We start from the raw sequence: 23,554 nt of genomic DNA, 5'->3' as shown, positions 1-23,554 counted from the left end.
GCTTCAATCCTTCCTCCTATTCTTCCATAAGAGTCCCCAAGCTACATTCACTGTTTGGCTGTGGGTGTCTGCATCTGTTTGAGTCAGCTCAGTGCATTTTTCACATTAACTGTGTAGGTTTTTGTCCCAGTATGGACTCTGTTAACTTCTGTCCTATAGTAGGAGCAATGAAATCTCCTTATTCGTGGTTTTTGTGTCACAGGATTCCTCGTCTGTCAATCCCATTTCCTTGTCCAGTAACACCAACCCTGGCATTCATATTCATTTAAACAGTTTTAATTCAAACTATTTCACCTCCTTTTTGTTTAGTTAATTTCAACATCAGTGAGCAACTATGACTGTGTAGAGGACAAGTGTCACTGTTTTGACAGTGAGAGAAATCTAAGAAGCTTCCTAACACTTCAGGTTTGGCAAGAGAGAAAGTAAAACCTGAAGTAAGTCTTAAAATTCTATTTCTAGAAATTGTGCTCACCTATGCCAGAGAAGGTGCATCTGACTGACATTCCTGTTGACCTATGCTCAAAAAGCTGCTTGGAACTGACTTCCCTGTTGACCTATGCCAGAGGAACTGCCTGTAAATGACACCCTTGTTCATCTATGGCAGAAGAGGTGCCTGTAACTGACATTCATGTTGACCTATTCCAGAGGAGGTGCCTGTCACCCACACCTTATGACCTGATGCAGGTGAAATGATATACCTGCTTTCCAAAATTTACAGCACAGTGACATAACTGTCCATCACATTTACTATTTCAAAAGCAGTAAGAATGAGAATCTGACCACCAACTGGCATTTCTCTACTTAAGGTTATAACTGGGAACAGTGATTGAGTGAGGTGTGACACTTGTCATAGTACATTAACCACTCATTAGAATCTAGGTGACATATTACTCACTCATCTAAGTTCTCGAGGTCCTGTTTCCATCACTAAAAATGAGAAACCAAAAAGTAAAGTATAAATGAAAGAAATAAAAGTGAAATAATTTTAATTATTTAATTCGATAAACACAGCATCTATTTATAATTTTAAAGTCTCCCTTTTGTGGTAAAATTCCAAACATCATGTAAGTAAACAATCACTTTCTGATTAGATGTAAGTCCTATTGCACAAGATGAAACCCATACTTAGTACTATTATCCAATGAAGAGTCTGTGGCTAGACCAAACACCAGCCCCATAGGAAGGCCTATTATTATTCTAGTTGAGTGTTGCATTACACTCCCAGTGACTTATTATTCATCATTCACCCACATAAGAGAAGCTACAGGAGAATCAACTACTACTGTTCTTCTAAATGAACAGTGACGAGACTCCCAGTGACTTATCATCTATCACTCAACCCACAACAGAGAAGCATTGTTTGTAGAATATGATGATTAACACAGAAGTCTACAACTTGCCTAAGTTTAGAGTATAAAATACTGTGGAATTCTCAGTACTAAGTGAAACATCTCTATCAGATCCTTTCCTTGCAAGGCTCAAGAATAACTGTGGAAGGAGAGATGGAAATAGTAAGTAACTAGAGGTGATGGATGACTATGAGGGATCAGTGTTTTCTGAACACAGCATATGAACTCACAGCAGTTTTGACGGCATGCACAAGACCTGTGCAAACTCAAGCCAGACCAAACCGCAAGCGTGGAAAGGAGAGATGAGCATCAAATCCTAGCCTTCAACAAGAAAGTATTTGCAATTGTTAGCTTGCTGGAAGATAGCAAGCCACTTTTCTCTAAGAGTGTAACCCCTGATAAGCCTACAAAGAATCAGTGGAAGGCTACATGGTCAAGAATATATGCACAACACAAACTAGACTTGGTGGCTTAAAAAAAGAATGAAAAAAAAAGAGTGCAATAGATATGTGTATCTCTCGGTGGGAACCAACAGTCTGATTGGACTGATGGTCCATTCAACAAGATGGAAATCACGACTCGTTCTGGAAACTTAGCCATTTACCGAGGGCTAGTGAAGTTATTGATCTTGGAGGAAAACCTGCCTCCACCCCTTTACTATTCCAGCATGTTCTTTAACTACATTCTCAAGATTTGTCCTTATACCCACAGATAAGTGTAGCTCTCACTTTTCAGCAAGAAAACTTCTCCTTGCTACAGACAGAAACTATTACAGAAAACCAAAGCCAATCAAAATGCATAGTTGTAGACCCCAGGAAAACTGACACATTTGCAATACAACTGCTGCTCAGGATCAGAGCAGAAGAGAAGGCAGAAATATTGTAAGAGCAAGAAGCAAATGGAGTTTGCTGTAAGATTGTGTCTCCTAGGAAGGTCAGAAGCTACACCCTACGTTTGACCAACATGACCATCTAAACATGACCTGAACAAGGACATCTTGTTCCTCCTTGTTCACAAAATAAATATGCAGACATCAAAATGGGAAAGCTTATGCAGCTTCAAGCCTAGACACAAACTACAGACAACTAAGGAATGTTTGAGAATGGAAAAAGTAGTCTTGCTCATGAAAAGCATATATTAATTGGTTACTTTGTACCAAATAATCAGCTATGAAACCCTATATATACAAGTAGCATTGTATAGACTGAGCGGTTTGTATTGTGTATTCAGAGACACACACATATATACATATGCATGTGTTATAATATATAAATGCATTTCTGTTACACTTATAAATATATCCACATATTATATATACCAACAATTAAAGAAAAGAAGACAATAATTTTTAAAGTGAGCAGTGGTGGGAGGGAAAACAGAGGGAGATTGGAGAAAGAAAAAGGAAGAGAGAAAATGATGTAATTATACTATAATTCTAAAAAATGGTTATTGTATAAAATCAGAATGACACAAAATTGACTGAATATGGAGGCAGGGGTGGGGAGATGGGAGGTAAGACTACAATAGTTTATAGTACCTTAGAGAGCTCAGCATGGGGACTAAAGAGCCATCCATTTAGGACATTCAGGAGTAGTCAACTCTGCTGCATTGTAATGGACTTAAAAGTAAAGAGTAAGGAAAAATCAGAGGAAAACAGGAAAATGAGGAAACGCAGTTCAACCGTTAGTGAACAGCTTCTTTGAGAAATGGAATCGCCCTAGAGAATGAAAGCTAAAATCAGTCTTCAGTTTTAACTTGGGCTGCTACCCCCAGGTTGGAATCACTAGGCCTGCTGGAGGGAATCAGAACCAACACAGCTGGAAGCAACTGGAACAATGGAAAGATGCCTGTAAGATAAGAAGGAGCATCTCCCCTGAAGGAAGCAGTGAGCTGCTGATCAACAGTCATTGTTTGAGTGAATATGGAAAACAGTGCTCCCAACTGTGTTGTTTGCAACTCTCAATAGTGTCTACTTCTACACTCCACAGTGGAATGATGGTGTAGAAGTCACTTGATGTTTGCTCACACCACTCACTAGTTTCCATCTTACATGCCTTTGGTAGATGTTGCTATTTCAGTGAAATCGTGATTTTGATTTCTTGGTGTAACATTGCCCTGCCATTCCCTAATTCTTGATCCTTCTATCCCAGGAGTTCTGAAAAATAAAACAAATCTCAAGCACATTACTTTTTCAGTTTTTTTTCTTTTTCTTTTTTCTTCTTCTTCTTTTTTTTAATTCTTTAATCTTTTTTTACAGTCCAGACTTTATCCCACTCCCAGTTTACCCTCTGACTGTTCCACATCCCACACCTCCTCCCCTACTCATCTCCAAGAGGAAATCCCCACCCTCAATCCCCCACCCCACAAGACCTCCCCACTCCCTGGGACCTCAAGTCTCTGGAGGGTTAGTTGCCTCTTTTCTGATTGAGTCCAGACCCAGTAGTCCTCTGATGTGTATCTGTTGGGTGCCTCATATTAGCTGGTGTATGCTGCCTGGTTGGCGGTTCAGTCTGAGAGATCTTGTGGGTTCAGGTTAATTGAGACTACTGGTCTTCCTATAGGGTCTCCCTCCTCCTCAGCTTCTTCCAGATTTTCCCTAATTCAACCACAGAAGTCACCAGCTTCTGTCCATGGTTGGGTGTAAATAACTTCATCTGACAATTACAGCTGCTTGTTGGGCCTTTTGGAGGGTGGTCATGTTAGGCCTCTGTAAACACATCATAGCTTCAGTAATAGTGTCAGGCCTTGGGGCCTCCCCCTGAGCTGGATCCCAATTTGGGCCTCTCACTGGATCTCCTTTTCCTCAGGCTTTTCTGTTTCTGTCCCTGAAGTTCTTTCAGATAGGAACAATTCTGGGTCAGAGTTTTTCTGTAATGGCGATTTCTTTCTTTGAAATTCTATTTTTCTTATAAAAGAAAAATTCTTCTTTTTGTCACTTTTAGCATATGTGATTGTATTTACTTACATGTATCTATTATAATGATGTTTTCTACATCATTGTCTAGTAATCCCAATGTAGAGATCATGTGGATCTGATTCTGATTTTTGCTAATTTTTTCTGCTTATTAAGAAATACTTTATTCTTCACATATAATGTAATTTACATTTTATGCTGGATATTGTCTTTAAAAGAAAATATGTCTGGGATCCTAGTACTTAGAAAGCAAAAACAAGAGAATTGTGAATTCCAGGCCACCCTGAGTCATATGACAAAGAATCCTGCCCCCCCCTCTCTCCACTGTAAGGAAGATACAGGGAATTCGTAATGTTTCAGTCCCACCAAAAATTGACTTCTTTTTCCAGGACAAAGTATATACTCAAATCATTTCTGGACTACTTATTTCTCTGGTAGCAACTATCATGTATTTATTGCACCTTTCTTTGAGGAGAAGGAGAGGCTGAAGGAGAGGGGAGGGGAGGGACTGAGAGGAGAGGAAGGAAGAGAAGCTGCAATCAGGATGTAAATTTAATTAATTAATTACTAAGAAAAAGGAAGTCCTAGTCAACTCCATTGAACCTAGACAGCCTCATTGTCTACTCATACTGCTTCTTACCCCGGGATCAATTAAATAAACCCTACACGGTAGATATTACCATGACCTTGGTTCACACGAAAGTTCTTTCTCCTCTTTTGCATGTCAGTTCTGTAGTTGAAACTGTGCTGAAAGCTGTTTGTAAGTGAGGTAGACAGATACACTCCAGATCTGTGTGGTACAGGATTTACACTGGGAAAACATTTCTCTACAATTACTGAAAACAAATTTTTGTTGGTGCAGAAAATGCCACAAATGGTTCAGTTTTGCTCTTTGATTCCCTCTGTTGACTTCTTAGCCTTTATGAATTTCTTGCTTTCCCCAAAATTGACAAATTGGTTTTCTTACATTGAAGAAGTTTTCTGTATAGCAAGAAATATGTTAATCAACTGAAAAGGAACCCTACAGAATGACAGAAAATTATTTGACATATATGCATCTGGCAGAGTTTTCCTATGAAGAATATGTAAAGAAAAATATAAACACCAAGAAAATAAACAACCCAGTCAAAAATTGGCTACTAGACTCATCAACAGAGAGTTCTTGAAAGAAGAAATGCACATGGCTAATAAACACTTCAACAGGTAACATTTCTAACCATCAGGGGTGAGTTAATTAAACTACTTTGTGATTCTATTTCATCACAGTCAGGATGGCAACTATTTAAAAATCCAATGACAACAGATACTGGAGAGGATCTGGGGAAAGGGAATTGTATTGACTGTTGGTGGTTATATAAACTTGTGTAGTCACTATGGAAATTAGCCTAGAGTTTTCTCAAAAGCAAAAATTAGAACCTCCATATGACTCAATGGTACCATCCCTGAGCATGTACTCCAGGGACACAGTATCCTAGTATGCAGATTGTTGCTTGGCTGTTTTCTATTTCTAATAATTGGGAAATAGAAGCACCCAAGAGTCCATCAACTGATTAATGAACGATGCAAATGCAACACACACAGAGAAAAATTTTATTCTTCTACACAAACTATGTAACTGAAATATTTGCAGGAAAATGAATAGAATTAGATCTGAGGTTATACAGGCCCATAAAGACACATGTCATATGTTCTTTCACATATGCATTGTAACTTTGATCTTTTCCAGTTTGTATTTAAGTTAAGGTGAACAATCAGAAAGGATGGGAATCATGATAATAACCTGGGAGTTGAAGGAGACATCGAGAGGGAGAGATGATAAAACACATGAGTCAGGGAAGTGGAAAGGGACTAGTATGTATAAAAAGGACTAAAGAAGAGAGATGGGGTGCAAGAGGAAGGGAAAGAGAAGAGGTGGAGAGTTGACAAAAGCCATATGGAAGCCTACTGTGTGTTTGTTGAGTCCATGTGTGCATCCACAGCAGCTGTGGTTGCCTCCATTTTAGCTGGACAAGAGGACAGTTATGAATTCCAGCATGAGTGAGGCAGGGGCTCCTGAGGCTCTACACATAGTAGAGAAGTTAACAATTGATGTGTGCTGGAGGAGGATGAGTCACTTTTCTTTAGGAGTATAGCAATCGGTAGTTTTTCAAGGTCACCTATGTGCATATCCATCACATATTGTACTCAATGGGATTTAAAAGAAGTGAAGGACTTAAAGTACACACCTTTAATTACAGCCCTCAAGAGGCAGAGGCAGGCAGATCTCTGAGTTCAAGGTCAGCCTGATCTACAGAGCAAGTTCCAGGACAGCCAGGGCTAGACAGGGAAATAAACAAACAAACCAACAAAAAGTCCACGTGGAATGGCATACAGAAACCTACTGCTGTAGAAGCTTCCTAAAATAAATACATATATAGCAAAGAATCTAAATAGAGTAATCCAATAATGAGGAAGAGAAAGCCAATACTAGACATGCTAACAAGTAAAAACCCTGGTATTAGGAGTGAGTTATGTCTTGTAGAGTCATTGGTCAAAGGGGTCTATAGATATTCCCCAAGAATTACAGGTACTTCCAAGGCTATAGGTTATCCTTTGTAACCTGACAACACATCTCTGTTGCTGAACACACCACTTGTCTCATTCAACATGGAGAGATCAAGCTGGTACCCAACTAGAGAGACGAGTCAAAAGAATGTGATATGGGCAGCAAGATGTATCAGGGGAGGAACTCAGAAAAGTTCACCCACTGAAATATTTTCCTGGTTTACCCACTAATGGTTATGGAAAAACATATGTAAAACTCATCAATATTAATTCACAAGTAGCTCACAATAGCTGATAGCTTAGAAATCTCTCCTTTCTCTCAACTTCGGCAGCTTTTCAAAATTGTCTTGGTGTCTTCTTATTTTGTCTCCTTATTCCAAATCTCAGTAAGTTTTGCTTTCTTTCAATGCTGTGTTAGTTCACCATAAGCAGCCTTATATTCCATACAACTAAATTCTCTGCTTTGTTATCTGACACAGTGATGAAAAATTGCCTTTTGACAAATGCCCAACAGTGGAGAGAGGGAACTTGAAGAGTCCATCTCCAGTAGATAGACAGGGCTTCAAGTGGAGGAACTGAGTCATTAACTCACAGTTAAAATTTCTGACCCAGAATTGTTCCTGTTTAAAAGAACTACAGGAACAAAAATGGAGAAGAGACTGAAGGAAAGGCAGTTCAATGACCAGCCCAACTTGGGATCCATCTTAAGGGGAGGTTCCAAGGCCTGACACTGTTACTGATGCTACGGTGTGCTTACAGATAGTTGTCTGGCATGGCTGTTCTCTGAGAAGCCCTACCAACAGCTGACTAAGACAGAAGCAGATACTTACATCCAACTGTTGGACTGAGTCGGGGACCCCTAAATTTGAATTAGGGGAAAAATTGAAGAAGCTGAAGGAGAGAGCGACTCCATAGGAAAACCAGCAGTCTCAACTAACCCAGACCCAAGGGAGCTCCCAGAGACTGAGCCACCAACTGGGAGCATACACAGGCAGTTTGAGTCCCCTGGCATATATAGAGCAGAGGTCTACTTGGTCTGGTCTTTGTGAGAGAAGGTGTGCTTAATCCTCAAGAGACTTGAGCCCCAGGGATGGGGAAGGCCTTGTGGAGGGGAGAGCACCCTCTTGGAGGCAAGGGGAAGGAGGAATGGGATGAAGAGCTGTTAGGATGGGGAGTGGGGAACAGAAGTAGGATCAATACTGGAATGTAAATAAATAAAATAATTAAAATTAAAAAAGGAAGAGAAGAAGAAGATAAACCAACTTCAGCTGTTAAAAAAAAATGGCTAGCTGCTACTGTCAACCATGGCTACACTACTGTAAAATGAGCAGCAGTTAATTCCACCTATTTACAATTTTATACCCTCTGTAAAGTAGTTTTAATTGTAGGTGTGTACATATGCTTATGTGAATATAGTGTGAGTGTGCATGCACAGGTGTGTCTGTGTGTGTGTGTATGTGCGTGTGTGTTATGCATATAAGAGTGCCTGGTTGCTTGTGGCTATATGCCTGTGGAGACCAGAGGATGATGTTGGGTATCCCAAATTGATCCCTCATTATTCTCTTGAGAAAGGGTCTCTCACTGAATCTGGAGCTAGGCTAGTGACCAGCAATCCCCGGCAACCCTTCTATCTCTGCCTCCAAAGGCTGGGGTCACTACCGTGTGACTACATGCGGTTTTTCTGTGGGTTCTGGATTCTGAACAATCTCCCTACCTCTGATCTCTTCACCCTAAATGTGTGAGGTGGAAAATCAGCTAAATGCTTGACCTGGTGATTACACAATAAAATGCGTGTGCTGAGACATCACACTGCATCCTGTAACCGTGCACTATCATTATGTGTCAACTAAATGCAGTATATGGGCTCCTTACTCTGGGCACTGTTCAGTGAGGTGGTACAAGGCAGCAAGGGAAAGGCTTAGTCAGAATGAAGTCACTACAGTCTGAGGACGCCCAACTGTGTTCTTAGCTCCTCCTTTACTGCATTCAATATCTAAGGTCTCCCACATTAGCAGCCTCTCCTGCTGATCATTTTCAATCTGTTACCTTCAGTTTTCACAATATTTCAGTTCAAAGTCTGCCATCTTCATTTTACATACAAGGAGTCTGGGACTCGGTGACAGTCATAGATCTCCCAAAGTCATAAAGTAAGGGAGTGACAAACTCAGAACATCAGAATTGAAACTTGGATTTATCTCGCTCTCCAATCCAGATGGTAACAAGGGCGGGGATCACACTCACCCCCACATGAGGACATAGCTCTGCTAAGCTTTCTCTCCTCAGCTCACAAGATGACCCAACAGCCATCTGGGAAAGAAGACTTTCTGAAGCAGTTTCTAGAAGTGAGCACATGCAACCATTGATCTGTGTATGCTTGGAAAATGTTCTATGCCATGCTGGAAAACAACATAGGACTTTGAAGACAACTGAAGGTCACGGACACTGAGAAGTCACCATTTCTCAGCCCTGGTGCGTTGTCAGGGGCCATCTGAGTTCTAAACGTAACTGCCAGCTGTCAGTAGAAAGGAGTACTTCAAAAATCACCAAGTTCTTTGAGGGGTACAGGGCCTTACAGGTTTACCACTTTACTGTCAGGAACAAAACTCACTCCCAACACATTTGGAAACCTGACTTTCATCTTCTGGCTGTAATGGAAGCTGAGGATTCCTCCAATCTCTGCCAGCTAATCAACAAACTGCATGCTTGGTGGTGGGAAAGGGTGCACTACACAGTTCAAAGGTCATTCTTCAAAATCTTTTCCGCCTCCTGCTGACTGACATAATCTGCTTTTAACTCCAGTATGTATTAAACCCATGAATTGTGCTACTATAGTTTACATTTAGCAATAACACATATTCAGAATATAGCTTCTAAATCACATAGTATTGGGAAATCATTTATGTATGGAATGATCACATATTGCAGGAAAAACTGTCAAGCTAAGACCTATTTTAAAATTTGTCTTTTGTTGCCCCCTGGTGGCTGCACTTTTTCCTCTCCCTGCCCCCACTCGACTACCAAACATTTTTTTTTCCCACTCTTTTTAACTTTTTGTCGTGGCCAAGGGAAATACTGTAAACCTGGAAAAGCAATTAAAGTGAGTAGCAAGTGTTAAGTAGCAGTGTACAAAAAAAAAAAAAAAAAGCCTATGCATAGTCAGTGAATCAACGATGCTGTAATCTCTGAATAGATTGTATATCTGTGATTTCTTCATCTGAGTTGCAGCAAGCTCTCAACTGTGACATATAAAAGCAGCCAAAGAATTCTCATTTTTTTAAAACCTAACTAATATTTGGATAAACTTAACAAAATCGCACGATTAAAGATTAGCTACGGGCTTAAAAATATGTAAATACAAGTAACATTGCAATATTTAAAAACTGGTTTACAGGTTCCTTAAAATGGTAAGAGGAATTGGTTACATATCATTGGAAAGACATAAAACTTGGGCAAATTCCTAGTTTAACTGGAAAAAGAAAACCGAATACCATTTGTTGTAGACTATCGCCACCTTGTGGACTAAGTAAGAGGTACTGAAGCTGGTGAATCTTTTAAGGTGGAATTTTTTTCTTCTATAAAACTCCTTTTTCTAAAAAAATGAAAATTAATAATTGTAAAAAGAACACAAGTCACAAGTCTGATAACATATTTATCTACTAAACATTTATATTAAAACACCAAGAAATATTTTATTAAATGTTAATTTATTTCTGAGATTCCCAATTTCATGTTGTATCATCTTGAACGAGGTAATTAATCACTATAAGTCTCCCCTCTTCTATATTTTTCAGAAAAAAAAATTAGAAAGATTGTACTTCCCCCAGATCTTCCAGTGTGCAAGTTTGGGGTTTGTAGAAATCTCATGTCCAAATGGAATTAATAATTTCTCAACTTTGATATTTATTAAACTCACAACCTGCTTAAATGAATGTTTTCTTTCTGAAATCTCGATTCAGATAAAAAAAAACTTGATGGCTCTAATGTTGACATTTGTTCCTATGTCGTCTAAAGGCAGACTAATGCCACACGGTTTTTGAGTTCCTAATTGATAAAGCATGGGAAGCCATGACTCAAAAACCTTCCATGCTTATGAAATACACACATTAGCTGTTGCTCTAGATAATATTTACACTCAAACAATCCTAATACCTCCTCCATATTCAGACTTCCTCACTTCATGGCTGCCTGTAGAGTGTTCTCTTTGATAAAAACTTCATGAAAAGAATTCTGTGTCTTTAAACTGCAGATCCTTGAGACAGACAAACATGGAAGGAACTCATTGAAGTCAACCTGTTGGTAACAACTTCTTTTCCTTCGGGGAAAAAAATTTTTTTTCAGGAATCCAGTGTGTTCAGAAAGGACTTTATATTTTTGAGATGAATGAGCGCGTGTCATCCAGACACATTTCAAAACTAATAACGTTTTTTGAGTCTTTCTCTTAAGATGTGTTAAGCTGCTGTTTCTGCAAGCTCTTCTATGATGAAATAAACTCTATAGGAAGAAAACCAGAGCTACAAGGAACAGACATTAGCAGAGCATAGGCATTTTGGGTGCTGATACAAATCCAGGAGCAAGGGTTTTACAAGTGTAACACTATCCAAGTTACTACAATAGCCTAATGTTTCACCATTGTCTCTCTGATCAGTAAAGAGAACCCCTAAAATCTTACTTTTTCATTCAGATATTTTCTTTCAATTTACATTTTGCTTATAAGGATGTGTGTGTGTGTATGTGTGTGTATGTGTGTGTGTTATATGCTTGTGTGCCAAACACAGAGTGCTGATCTTAATTTTTTTAAAAGTGGATTAGAGACTCCTCTGAATGTGCACTTTTTTCAGTTTAGTAATTGGCAACTCCAACACCCATGTCCCTGTTGAAACGATTAAAAAAGAATCATTTCCCAGAACTACAGGTGCACAACAGATTGGAGCCATTATGCAAAAGAACAGAAATCTGGAGAGAAACCCAGAGAATATAAAAGCCATGTTCCTGGCAACCCTTTCCCCTTTAACTCGGTGCCTTTTTTTTCCAGTTCTATTTGGATACAGAACATGAAATATGAAAAAATTATAATGGACTTGAAGTAACCCATTCGAGATTCAAAATGTACTCCCAAATGAAAATCCCTTCCAACAAGAGCACACAAGAGGCAGAAACAGGCTCGTAGCCAAGCTTTCATCCACTTTAAAAGGTAAAGTTGCTGTGGGAGAGTGAATAGGCTGAAATATATTACACTTTGATTTTAAAATTACATATTTTTCTGGTGGTCCTATAAAACTCCCTTCCTGCCTCAACTTAAGGAGATCTCACATACATTATGGATCTAGTAGGACTTTCATCCCCTGGGCCACCTCAAGTATCTTCAGTCTCCATTGTCCACTGGTTTTTATCTTCTACATTCTAAGCAAGGTTTGTAAATGTACGGGTGAGGGTGACTCTGTCCTTGTTTGTGTTTGTTCTCGAAAGCATCTAATCTTGCTTGTTAGCAAGTGAGAGAGAACAGAGGGGAAGGAAGCCACACAAACAGGAAAGATAAAAAAGGCAGCATAACAGAAAATAGAAATGTTTCTCAAACAAAGTGAGTGGACCAGGAATGTGGGGCTCGAGAAAGCCCACATGTGAAACAGGTTCTTAGACAAGAAGAAAGAGGCTGGACACTTCACAAATGAATGGGCCTCCGCTCCTAACTGTGGACTTCAGTTAGAGTTGAAGAAGAGATGAAGAAAGATGTAGAGGCAGAAAGGAAGGAAGGAAGACAGACAAGGTTGCTTGATGTGTATTGTTCAGCTATGAGTGTGATCTTAAGAAACCAAAATTTGAGAGCGGACTCCTCCGGTGAGCGAAATCACCAGGAAGTTTTTAAGAGCGTTGGAGGAGGTTGGGGTGACCTTGCTTCTCCCAGCCACTTTTTTTTTTCTTTTTAATTCGATCTTCTCTGGTGTGGGAAACAAAGTTTTTGTTTCTGCTTTCATGCAGGCTATCTAGAACCCTGGGAAAGTGTCTGGCAGAAACCTTTGGAAGAGGACGCCTTGGAAGATTGCAAGGGACTGTCTGAGGCACACAAATTTAGGAAGATCTGGGGAGGAGCAAAGAGGGACGTGATCAACTCAGAGGCAACTGAGCAACGGATGGGGGTGGGGCAGCAAGTCGGGAGCCCAGAACTGGGAAGGGCAGGGAGCAAGAGCTCGCTGCTCTGAGCGCGCCGGTCTGCCTGAGGACTTGGGTTGTGGTTCTCAAGATTGTCCTAATGCCTTTCCGCCAGTGAGAGCATTGTGAACCATTTCCTTCCTCTGGGTCACAGAGCCCCTCCCTCTTTCTCAATGGAGGAGCCTCTCGATTTTTTCTTAGGGGCCGGGGTTGGAAGGGCTCAGCTTTTTTGACTTTCGTAACGCGGCTGCTGCCTTTCCCTTCCCGGTAGGAACAGCGGGGGGAGGGGAACCCGGTTTCCTCCCACCCCATCCCCCGCATTGGACTTGGTACCAAAGTGGGGAATCTTAGATGCATCTGTCCGCCTGGCCTGCGGCCTGCAGCAGCTGCTGTTAGATTTTGGAAGTACGCAGGCTGGGCGGGAGTTGCTTCTCCAGTGAAGAAGAGCAAGCAGAAATCCCTTCTTAGTCTCTAGGGAACTAAAGCTGGTTCCAGATTGACTATTACGGAAAGAGCCAGGATACAGACACACACACACACACACACACACACACACACACACACACCACCCCCACCCCGTCCCACCTACGTCTCCAGGTAGGACTTGAGGAAACTGTTAAGGTCGTTCCACGTGGATTTTTAAAATCCACAGCCTGAGAAGTGCCCCACGAACACCTCCCCCCCCCCACACACACACACACTGTCTCAATCCTTCTTTTCTCTTCCCGAGAAGCTCAGAGTCAACATACTTTGCTCAAGAAAAGCTAGGGTAAAGAGAAGGACGCTGTAGCCAAGGTGCTCATGGAAGGGTAGAAGAGACGGAAAAGTAGGGTAATTTTTAAGGCAGCTGTAGGTAACAGCCCACTTTGGGGTAGAAGAGGCTCTGAGTAGGGGAGAAAAGGAATGTTGAGGAATCTTTTTCAGTTCGACCCTTTTTCTTGGAAACGGCAGCCCAATCGGGGCACAGGAAGGGCGACAGGAAGCAGGGTGGTCCGAGAATCAGCAGCCGAGAGATGAAGTTAAAGGTTCACTCTTTTCCCCAGAGCAGCCAGGGCTGTACAAAGTGCTGGTCACAGCGCTGTTTCGGCGTCTTACACCCTCAGAGTGACGAGCTGTGGCGTGAGGCCAGCGCGGAGGCTGCCCCCTCCCCCTTCAGGCCCCGAGGCGCAGAGCTTGGTTTAGCACCAACTGAGCTCAGGGGGCGGTGTCGAAGGGTTGGTGGGGAAGGGAGGGGCTCCAATGTGGCTATAAAGGGGCGGCCCAGGCTGCCTGGTCCTTGCACTCGCTGGAAAGCAGCTCCAAGCTAGGTGCTATCGCAAGGCCAGAGCGCACAGCCAGGCGGAGAGAGCAGATCCTTGCTCAGATCGAGTCAAATCGCGGCGAAGGCGGAGGACGAAGAGTCCAGGCTCCTATTCTGGACTTGTTCCCCAGCTCCGGGGCGAGTCTCGATCCTACAGCTGTCCCAGCAGTGCGGAGCCTCCAACTCGGTGCTGGAATAAAAAGAAAAAAAATTCCCGCGCACCAGCGCAGCCTTTCTAAGTGACCCGGAGCTTTGGCTGCTAGCTCTGCACCAACTTTCAAATCAAAGTGATCGTGAATTGTAAGCATCCGGAGCAAGCCAGTGAAGCTCTGCGCGTCTAACCAGAACAAGAGTTCTCTGCGCCGCAGTGTGCGGTGTCATGCAGCCAGAAGTCCCTTTGGGGTCACGCAAACAGAAGCCCTGCTCCATCATGGGGGACGTCCATCGGGCAGCGAAGTCTCGGAGCTCTCTGTCTGCACACATGTTGTTGCTGCACCTCGCTTCCATAACAATGCTGCTATGTGTGCGGGGCGCACACGGGCGCCCCACGGAGGAAGATGAGGAGCTGGTGCTGCCCTCGTTGGAGCGCGCCCGGGGCCACGATTCCACCACACGCCTCCGTCTGGACGCCTTTGGCCAGCAGTTGCATCTGAAGTTGCAGCCGGACAGCGGTTTCTTGGCGCCTGGCTTCACCCTGCAGACGGTGGGGCGCAGTCCCGGGTCCGAGGCACAACATCTGGACCCCACAGGGGACCTGGCTCACTGCTTCTACTCCGGCACGGTGAACGGTGACCCCAGCTCCGCCGCCGCCCTCAGCCTCTGCGAAGGTGTGCGCGGTGCCTTCTACCTACAAGGCGAGGAGTTTTTCATTCAACCAGCGCCTGCAGTGGCCACCGAGCGCCTGGTCCCCGCCGTCCCCGAGGAGGAGTCATCCGCACGGCCGCAGTTCCACATCCTGAGGCGAAGGCGGCGGGGCAGCGGCGGCGCCAAGTGCGGTGTCCTGGACGACGAGACCCTGCCAACCAGCGACTCGAGACCCGAAAGTCAGAATATCCGAAACCAGTGGCCTCTGCGGGACCCCACTCACCAGGGCGCGGGAAAGCCAAAAGGTATAAGAGTGCCCCCAAACCCATCCTTCAGTCCCCCCACCCCAGGCCCCGCGCTCCACTTCTTTACGAGGTGTGACTTGGGGGCACACTCCAGATCGCCTCTAGATACGAACGACTCAGACCTGTAGTGAATTGAGGTTCTGGGTCGTAACTCCCCCCCACCCCCAAAGTTGACCAAACCCTGCTATTTGCCAGAATAGTTAATAATTTAATAAGTTAATAAGTTAATAATTTAAGAAAACAAAGAATCAGAGTTCCTGCAGATAAGGGCGAAGCGATTCTCCCTTACACTGAAGAATTTCTTCCCATCCCTTTAGTTTCTTTAGTGAATGTATGAGTTCACTTTAACTAGGTTGTAGTTTCGCGCTGAGTTTTGTAACGTCAGTCCGTGTGTGCACGTAGCGATCAGAGGAGGGCGGAGTAGAGGAGCGAGGGTGACCTGGATGTGTGTTCAGGAGCGGGGCAACAGAGTGGTGATCTCAGTTCTGTGGCCTTCCGTCCGTCCCCTTCCCCCATTTCAAAAGCTGACCCGGGTGGTTGGTGGCTCCGGAGGCCCCTCTGCAGAACCTGCTTGGGAGGTCTTTGCTCAGCTCGCCCCGCCTCCAAGCGCCTCCTACCTCGCCCTGGCGACTAGCACTCCCTCTCCAGTCCGAGGTTGTGCTCCCAAGCGCTGTGGAATGTTTAGCCTCGGCTGATCCTCCCCGCTACACTTTTTGCCTGCCTCTGCTGTGTTTAGTCCTTACTACCCAGTTAGTTCATTTTATCATTCAAGTCTCTTTTAGTCCGGTTCTAGATTTCTCCCCCTTGTCCGACTTGTCCTAGGAGCTAGTAGTCATACCCCACCTTACGACTTCTCTGAAGGCTCAGTCTCAGCAGCCCAAGAATGGCTGTTTTCCAAATAGGCAACCCTGGTTTGAGAAAAGAACTTAATTCCCCCGGGGTACTGGGAGTGACAGGAGGCAGGAATCGACTGCTGGGCAGAGTGGGTGGTCCTAGTGCCCGGAACTGGATCGAGCAGAGAACCCTCTGGGACCCCTTGAATGAGAGAGCTGAGCCTTACAGACTGAGACTCGTTAAGCCCCACCCCTTGGCAGAAGCTCCCCCGCCCTGCCCCATGCCTTCCACGTGGAGCTGGATGATCTCATTCAGGATTTCAGCCCTGGCTTCAATAGTGAAAGGGTGACTCAGGGCGCTCTGCCTGCTTCTCTTGCCAACTTTTTACTACAGCTGGATAGGATGATATCCATACTGCCTTACAGGCCGTGGAATTTTCAAAGGCCACAAAAGAAATCCAGCAGACACATATTAGACAGTTTGATCATTCTGTTGGGCGTTTGTTTGTTTTGTTTTGTTTTGTTTTGTTTAAAGCAAAAGAGAAAAACTTAAAAATAACATTCACAGTTTTTAGAAGTTGCAAATATTTGTTTTATTTTTGTTCCAGGTGTATTTCAGTTTTATTTACTTTGACTAGGTTACCTTTCCTAATATACCCCCAAGAGAGTCACTATTATGAGAAGGACTGCCCATGAGCAAACTTCCTTTTCTTTTTACAGGACCAGGAAGCATAAGGAAGAAGCGTTTTGTGTCCAGCCCCCGTTATGTGGAAACCATGCTCGTGGCTGACCAGTCCATGGCTGACTTCCACGGCAGTGGTCTAAAGCATTACCTGCTAACCTTGTTCTCCGTGGCAGCCAGGTTTTACAAGCACCCCAGCATTAGGAATTCAATCAGTCTGGTGGTGGTGAAGATCTTGGTCATATATGAGGAGCAGAAGGGACCGGAAGTTACCTCCAATGCGGCTCTCACCCTTCGGAATTTCTGCAGCTGGCAGAAACAGCACAACAGCCCCAGTGATCGGGATGCGGAGCACTATGACACAGCAATTCTGTTCACCAGACAGGTAAGATAAGATGTTATCAACCATTTCATCACCTCGGAGGTGAGCCTTGAGCTAAGCAGGTGGCTTGAGAAGGCATCTCATCTGTATTGCCTCATTTCCGTTTTGGTTAAGGGCTAACTTAATCTGTCTCGTTTATTTCTATTTTAAATTTCAACATCTCAAGTTGCACAGTTCTATTTTAAAAGCATTACAGGAAATCTTGCTTAGAGGGACATGTAATCAGTCCTTCAAGCCCAACAATAATGAATGGACATGCTTCAAAGCGCATGTGAAGACATGCCCCGCTGAAGAGCAAAGTGTTGAGTCCACTCTCTCCTACTTAAAAGGGATTTCCCTTGGCTCTTTGCAGGATTTATGCGGCTCCCACACATGTGACACTCTAGGGATGGCTGACGTTGGGACTGTATGTGACCCCAGCAGGAGCTGTTCAGTCATAGAAGATGATGGTTTACAGGCTGCCTTCACCACAGCCCATGAATTGGGTAAGTCAGCTTCAGAGTACAAGTTAAGCCCAAATGCACGGATACAACCCAATAAGGCAATATGATTCCAAAGAGAGAAAGTATCTCAGACTATCTTGCTTCTTTAGCCACCAGCACTTTTAGAAATGGTAGGGTTATATTTCCAACTATTTCAAATATGATCTTACTAGAATAGGAGAAAGAGCTACAAACATTTGAAAGTTGACATTTTTATCTATATGCTGATCAAAGTAAGTATTAGCCCCAACACAGGTTGTGTAGTAAGAGGACAATTGAGCTGCACGGAATCATAGCCTAATGTCCATCTTGTCTGCTTCCCAGGCCATGTGTTTAACATGCCTCACGATGACGCAAAGCACTGTGCCAGCTTTAATGGAGTGAGTGGGGATTCTCATCTGATGGCCTCGATGCTCTCCAGCTTGGACCATAGCCAGCCTTGGTCACCTTGCAGTGCCTACATGGTCACATCATTCCTGGATAATGGCCATGGTAAGATGACAGCCCCTCCTTCTAGATGGTGTCCAACCTTCCTTGTGTAGGGTTCTAGTTAAGTGAGCTCCATGGTTCTTGCTCAATTCGTTTTCCCCTTTCAGAATTACTTTGCTCTGTCAAGATCATAGGTGGTAGATCTTTACCTCCACTGCATTCCGCTCCCAAAGTCTACTCATTCATAAACAATAACTCCTCACCATTATGAATTCGGAAATACCCTGTTGAGGATAGTGTCTTGATAAAAGTTTATAGTTCCTTAATATTGCTTTTCCCAAAATACTAAATTTCACAAGTGGCTTTAAATGTCCAGTATGCATGTTTTCACCAAATATGTATTACTAACTGCCTCTTATTTTTTCTTTTCTTTTTTTTTAGGGGAATGTTTGATGGACAAGCCCCAGAATCCAATCAAACTCCCATCCGATCTTCCCGGTACCTTGTATGATGCCAACCGCCAGTGTCAGTTTACATTCGGAGAGGAATCCAAGCACTGCCCTGATGCAGCCAGCACATGCACTACCCTGTGGTGCACTGGCACCTCCGGTGGCTTACTGGTGTGCCAAACAAAACACTTCCCTTGGGCAGATGGCACCAGCTGTGGAGAAGGGAAATGGTGTGTCAGTGGCAAGTGTGTGAACAAAACCGACATGAAACATTTTGCCGTGAGTTTTCCTAATGAAACGTATTTGTTTGCAACTCAGAATTGAGAAGACTAAAGTGATATTTAAGGCTCTTTCCCAGACAAGCCCCTCTATCTGTGTCCCATAGGGAAGCAAGATGATAGCATAGTTTGAGAATTGATTATCTGATTTACATTTTTCTCTGATTCCCTAAAATGTCTCAATCGTTCTAACATTGATACCTGTATCTCCATTTAGACTCCTGTTCATGGAAGCTGGGGACCGTGGGGACCGTGGGGAGACTGCTCAAGAACCTGTGGTGGAGGAGTTCAATACACAATGAGAGAATGTGACAACCCAGTCCCAAAGAACGGAGGGAAGTACTGTGAAGGCAAACGAGTCCGCTACAGGTCCTGTAACATTGAGGACTGTCCAGACAATAACGGTGAGTCATACTGGACTTCAGCTCTCAGAAACCAGGCAAAGGCGATGTGCCCACAGCATGTGGTTGGAAGTTGGAAACTGGGAACATCATTCCGATCATTCTCTTTTCAGGAAAAACTTTCAGAGAGGAGCAATGTGAGGCGCACAACGAGTTTTCCAAAGCTTCCTTTGGGAATGAGCCCACGGTGGAATGGACACCCAAGTATGCTGGCGTCTCACCCAAGGACAGGTGCAAGCTCACCTGTGAAGCCAAAGGCATTGGCTACTTCTTTGTTTTACAGCCCAAGGTAGGTACTTTTACACGTGTATCTTTGCTAAGGAGCCAAAAGACCTTGGGCTCTCGTTACCTATTAATCTGTGTTCAGTTTTAAAGGAAAGAGCAACTCCTTGCTTTGGGATGTGTGTTACTCTAGCTAGCACTTAAAAGAGTCTTAAATCTGTTTAATATTGCTCCTTTATATCCAAAGAACAGCTCTTTGAAAACTGAAGGGCCTTCCTGTATAACTAGGTTTCGCATTCAAAATTTCACAGTTAGATAAATTATACATTAACACGGCATCCAGGAATTTTAGAAAGTAGTCCAAAGTACTTGTTACTGGGTACCTAGCAGCCACATAGCACATACAAACACACTAATTAAGGTGAGAGTTTGAGAATTAAAAATTCATTGTTGGAACATGTACTTTGAACTAAGAGACTCACCATTTCTTTTGGGGTTTCGCTGAGGGAATAAATCTTGCTTTGAAGTAGGAAATGGAATTTGTCATGTATTCTTAGCATTAGAAGATAGGAAAATACATCCAGGCTGTGGATGAAATATTTAGCAAGTGATTTACGAAGCACCTTCGACTACAGCATATTATGCTAGGCACTGCGGATGGAACAGTAATCAAAGCGACAGTGAACACTGCTTCTGTTGATCTTAGCAATAGGGGAGATAGGCCAGCAAACATATAAAATCAAGATACTTGTAAACTCTGCAGATAGCTATGCAGACTGCTGTAGAAGCCAAAATGAAGGTTAACGTGTGGCATGAAGAGAATACTTGTAGCCTAGGAGGAGCGCATTCCCAGTTGCCATCCCATCAGACATTTAACCATCAGGGGCATGTTGTCTCCGCAGGTTGTAGATGGCACTCCCTGTAGTCCAGACTCTACTTCTGTTTGTGTGCAAGGACAGTGTGTAAAAGCTGGCTGTGATCGCATCATAGACTCCAAGAAGAAGTTCGATAAGTGTGGTGTTTGTGGAGGAAATGGCTCCACTTGCAAGAAAGTATCAGGAATAGTCACTAGTACAAGGTGAGTCTCGGAACACTCGCTGCTGCCCAGTTGGTAGAGAGCCTCTCTAGTATCCAGAAGACCCTGGGTTCAGATCCCTAACACTACATGAGACCTGGTATTGCGGCATGAATCTGTAATCCTAGTGCATGGGAAACAGAGACAGGAGTGACAAGACTGTCATGTCAGATGCTCAGGTCATTTTTGCTACATAGCGAGTTTCCGGTCACCTTGGGTGACATGAAAACCTAACTCAAAACATTAACACCCCAAACCAAAACCAATAAACCCGAGTACTTCATATAATTCCAGAGGTCTAGGTTAGCCTGGTCTACATAATGAGTCCCAGTATAACCAGGCCTACAAGTGAACCCTTATCTCTAAAAGCTAAAATTAATTAATTAATCAACATATGAAACAAAGCATGTGCTTTAAAGACCATGTAATTTTGATATACAATTTTATAGGACTAAGGTTAAGTCACATTTAAAAGAATTGCATATTTTTAAACAATGTGGTTGATTAACTCATTGAAAGACACATACCTGTTTTCTTTGTCCACAGACCTGGGTATCATGACATTGTCACAATTCCTGCTGGAGCCACCAACATCGAAGTGAAACATCGCAATCAAAGGGGGTCCAGAAACAATGGCAGCTTTCTGGCTATTAGAGCTGCAGATGGTACCTATATTCTGAATGGAAACTTCACACTGTCCACACTAGAACAAGACCTCACCTACAAAGGTACCGTCTTAAGATACAGTGGTTCCTCAGCAGCGTTGGAAAGAATCCGCAGCTTTAGTCCACTCAAAGAACCTTTAACTATCCAGGTTCTTATGGTGGGGCATGCTCTCCGCCCCAAAATCAAATACACCTATTTTATGAAGAAGAAGATGGAGTCCTTCAATGCCATCCCCACATTTTCAGAGTGGGTGATTGAGGAGTGGGGGGAGTGCTCCAAGACATGTGGATCAGGTTGGCAGAGAAGAGTGGTTGAGTGCAGAGACATTAATGGACACCCTGCTTCCGAGTGTGCTAAAGAAGTGAAGCCAGCCAGTAGCAGACCCTGTGCAGACTTTCCTTGCCCCCGTTGGCAGGTGGGGGACTGGTCACCATGTTCCAAAACTTGTGGGAAGGGTTATAAGAAGAGAACCTTGAAATGTCTGTCCCACGATGGGGGTGTGTTATCAAATGAGAGCTGTGATCCTTTGAAGAAGCCAAAGCATTACATTGACTTTTGCACACTGGCACAGTGCAGTTAAGAGGGTTTGAGGACAAGGTAGCTAGCATGGAAGGGCTGATACACTGAGAGCAAGCGTGCTGGAGGGAACCAGTAGGCAATGAGGCATGACAGTGAGGTGTGTATAGGGGATACATAGCAAAAGAGGTAGATCTGGACACTATCCTGACAGTTAAATTCTGATAAGATAGTTAATGAGGAATAGTAGTATCTGAAAGATCATATATAGCTCTATGAAGCCCCAAAGCACTATTAGTATTCCTTTTGTTACATCTATTGTACAAATAATTTTCAGAGTCTGGCAGAAGCATGGCTACCCTTTACATGGTACTAATTAGATGCTTGGTATCACAGGGGTTGGGAAAGGCAAAGCAAAAAGATGGTAAGATTGGATTTCAAACAAGGCTGACTTTCTATCACTGGAGGCAGGGAGAAAGGTACAGCCAAGATTATTATTCAAAGTTTCTGGCTGCTGTGGTTTCATGGAAGGTCGATGCATCATTCCTATTCATACAGAAAAGTTAATTGCTCAACATAAGAGAAAGCCTCCTGCTTTGCTTTCTCCTAAGGTTAGCCTGCCTGGGAACTGTGCATGTTAAAGATGTGCAAGGCTCACAAAAGGCAGTAAAATAATACCTGTTGTGCCAGAGTAAGAATGGGGTATAGAGATCAGGGTCCCATGAGATGGGAAACACGGAGATCGCTCATCTCACATGGGAGGCTGCTGTGGGGTAGCAGGTCCACTCCTGGCAGCTGGTCCAACAGTCGTATCCTGGTGAATGTCTGTTCAGCTCTTCTACTGAGAGAGAATATGACTGTTTCCATATGTATATGTATATAGTAAAATACGTTACTATGAATTATATGTACTTTATAAGTATTGGTTTGTTTGTTCCTTCTAAGAAGGACTATAGTTTATAATAAATGCCTATAATAACATATTTATTTTTATACATTTATTTCTAATGATAAAACCTTTAAGTTATATCGCTTTTGTAAAAGTGCATATAAAAATAGAGTATTTATACAATATATGTTAACTAGAAATAATAAAAGAACACTTTTGAATGTGTATGCCTATTTTCTGAAGTGGGATTAACTCCTGGGCAAGAAATCTGATGAGACACAAACAATGGATTTCAAGATAGTTTTAAAATTTGGGTGAATGAACTGTATTTCCTGTTTATAGACGTACTAATAAAAACGAAGTTGATGATGTCTTAGAGATAAGATTGTTACTAATGTGGTTGGCAAATTACTGTAAAGAGCCAGATAGTAAACATTTATGGCATTGTAGGCTGTCTTTCCTGCCACAACCACGTGGCAGTGAGTGCTTTGTAGGACTGAGAACAGCTGTGAATGACGTGTAAATGATTAACCATGGCTGTGCTTTAATAAAACTTTATTTACAAAAACAAACAGTGGGCCAGATTTGTTCTGTGAACGTGTTTGTTAACCCCCAATGTGATAGAGTAAATGGAAAATGATTCTGCTTCTGATGCACTTTAGATTTTTGCCTCCCTTCATGGTATCAAATAAGTAAGAATGCATGAACATCTTTAAGCTATTGAGTACAAACAGTGCCTCACACATTTGGGACAGATATGAGTGGTGAACTAATACTGTGAAGTATTTCCCTCTCTCACCAGTAATACTGAGGTTTGGGGAAGAAATCTTGGACTTCTGTAGACCCCTATGTTTTTGAAAACTAAGTATTGATCAGTGACAGGTTCA

General features: G+C 43.0%; 1 protein-coding gene across 1 annotated transcript; it reads left to right on the top strand.

Annotated features, from left to right (window-relative positions):
• Positions 1-14,268: 14,268 nt before the first annotated feature.
• Adamts1 (ADAM metallopeptidase with thrombospondin type 1 motif 1) lies at positions 14,269-23,239 on the top strand. The gene is made up of 9 exons (XM_028756344.1): positions 14,269-15,363; positions 16,917-17,263; positions 17,613-17,745; positions 18,067-18,234; positions 18,613-18,899; positions 19,116-19,302; positions 19,413-19,588; positions 20,424-20,599; positions 21,143-23,239. Exons 1-9 carry the CDS (start codon positions 14,634-14,636, stop codon positions 21,840-21,842), a joined length of 2,904 nt encoding a protein of 967 aa, XP_028612177.1. The 5' UTR covers positions 14,269-14,633; the 3' UTR covers positions 21,843-23,239.
• The last annotated feature ends 315 nt before the right edge of the window (positions 23,240-23,554 follow it).

The sequence above is a fragment of the Grammomys surdaster genome, unplaced genomic scaffold (genome assembly GCF_004785775.1).
Source record: "Grammomys surdaster isolate TR1022 unplaced genomic scaffold, NIH_TR_1.0 126118, whole genome shotgun sequence".
Taxonomy (NCBI): domain Eukaryota; kingdom Metazoa; phylum Chordata; class Mammalia; order Rodentia; family Muridae; genus Grammomys; species Grammomys surdaster.
The sequence above is the reverse complement of the archived record's forward strand: the minus strand, read 5'-3'. Positions and strand labels throughout refer to the sequence as shown.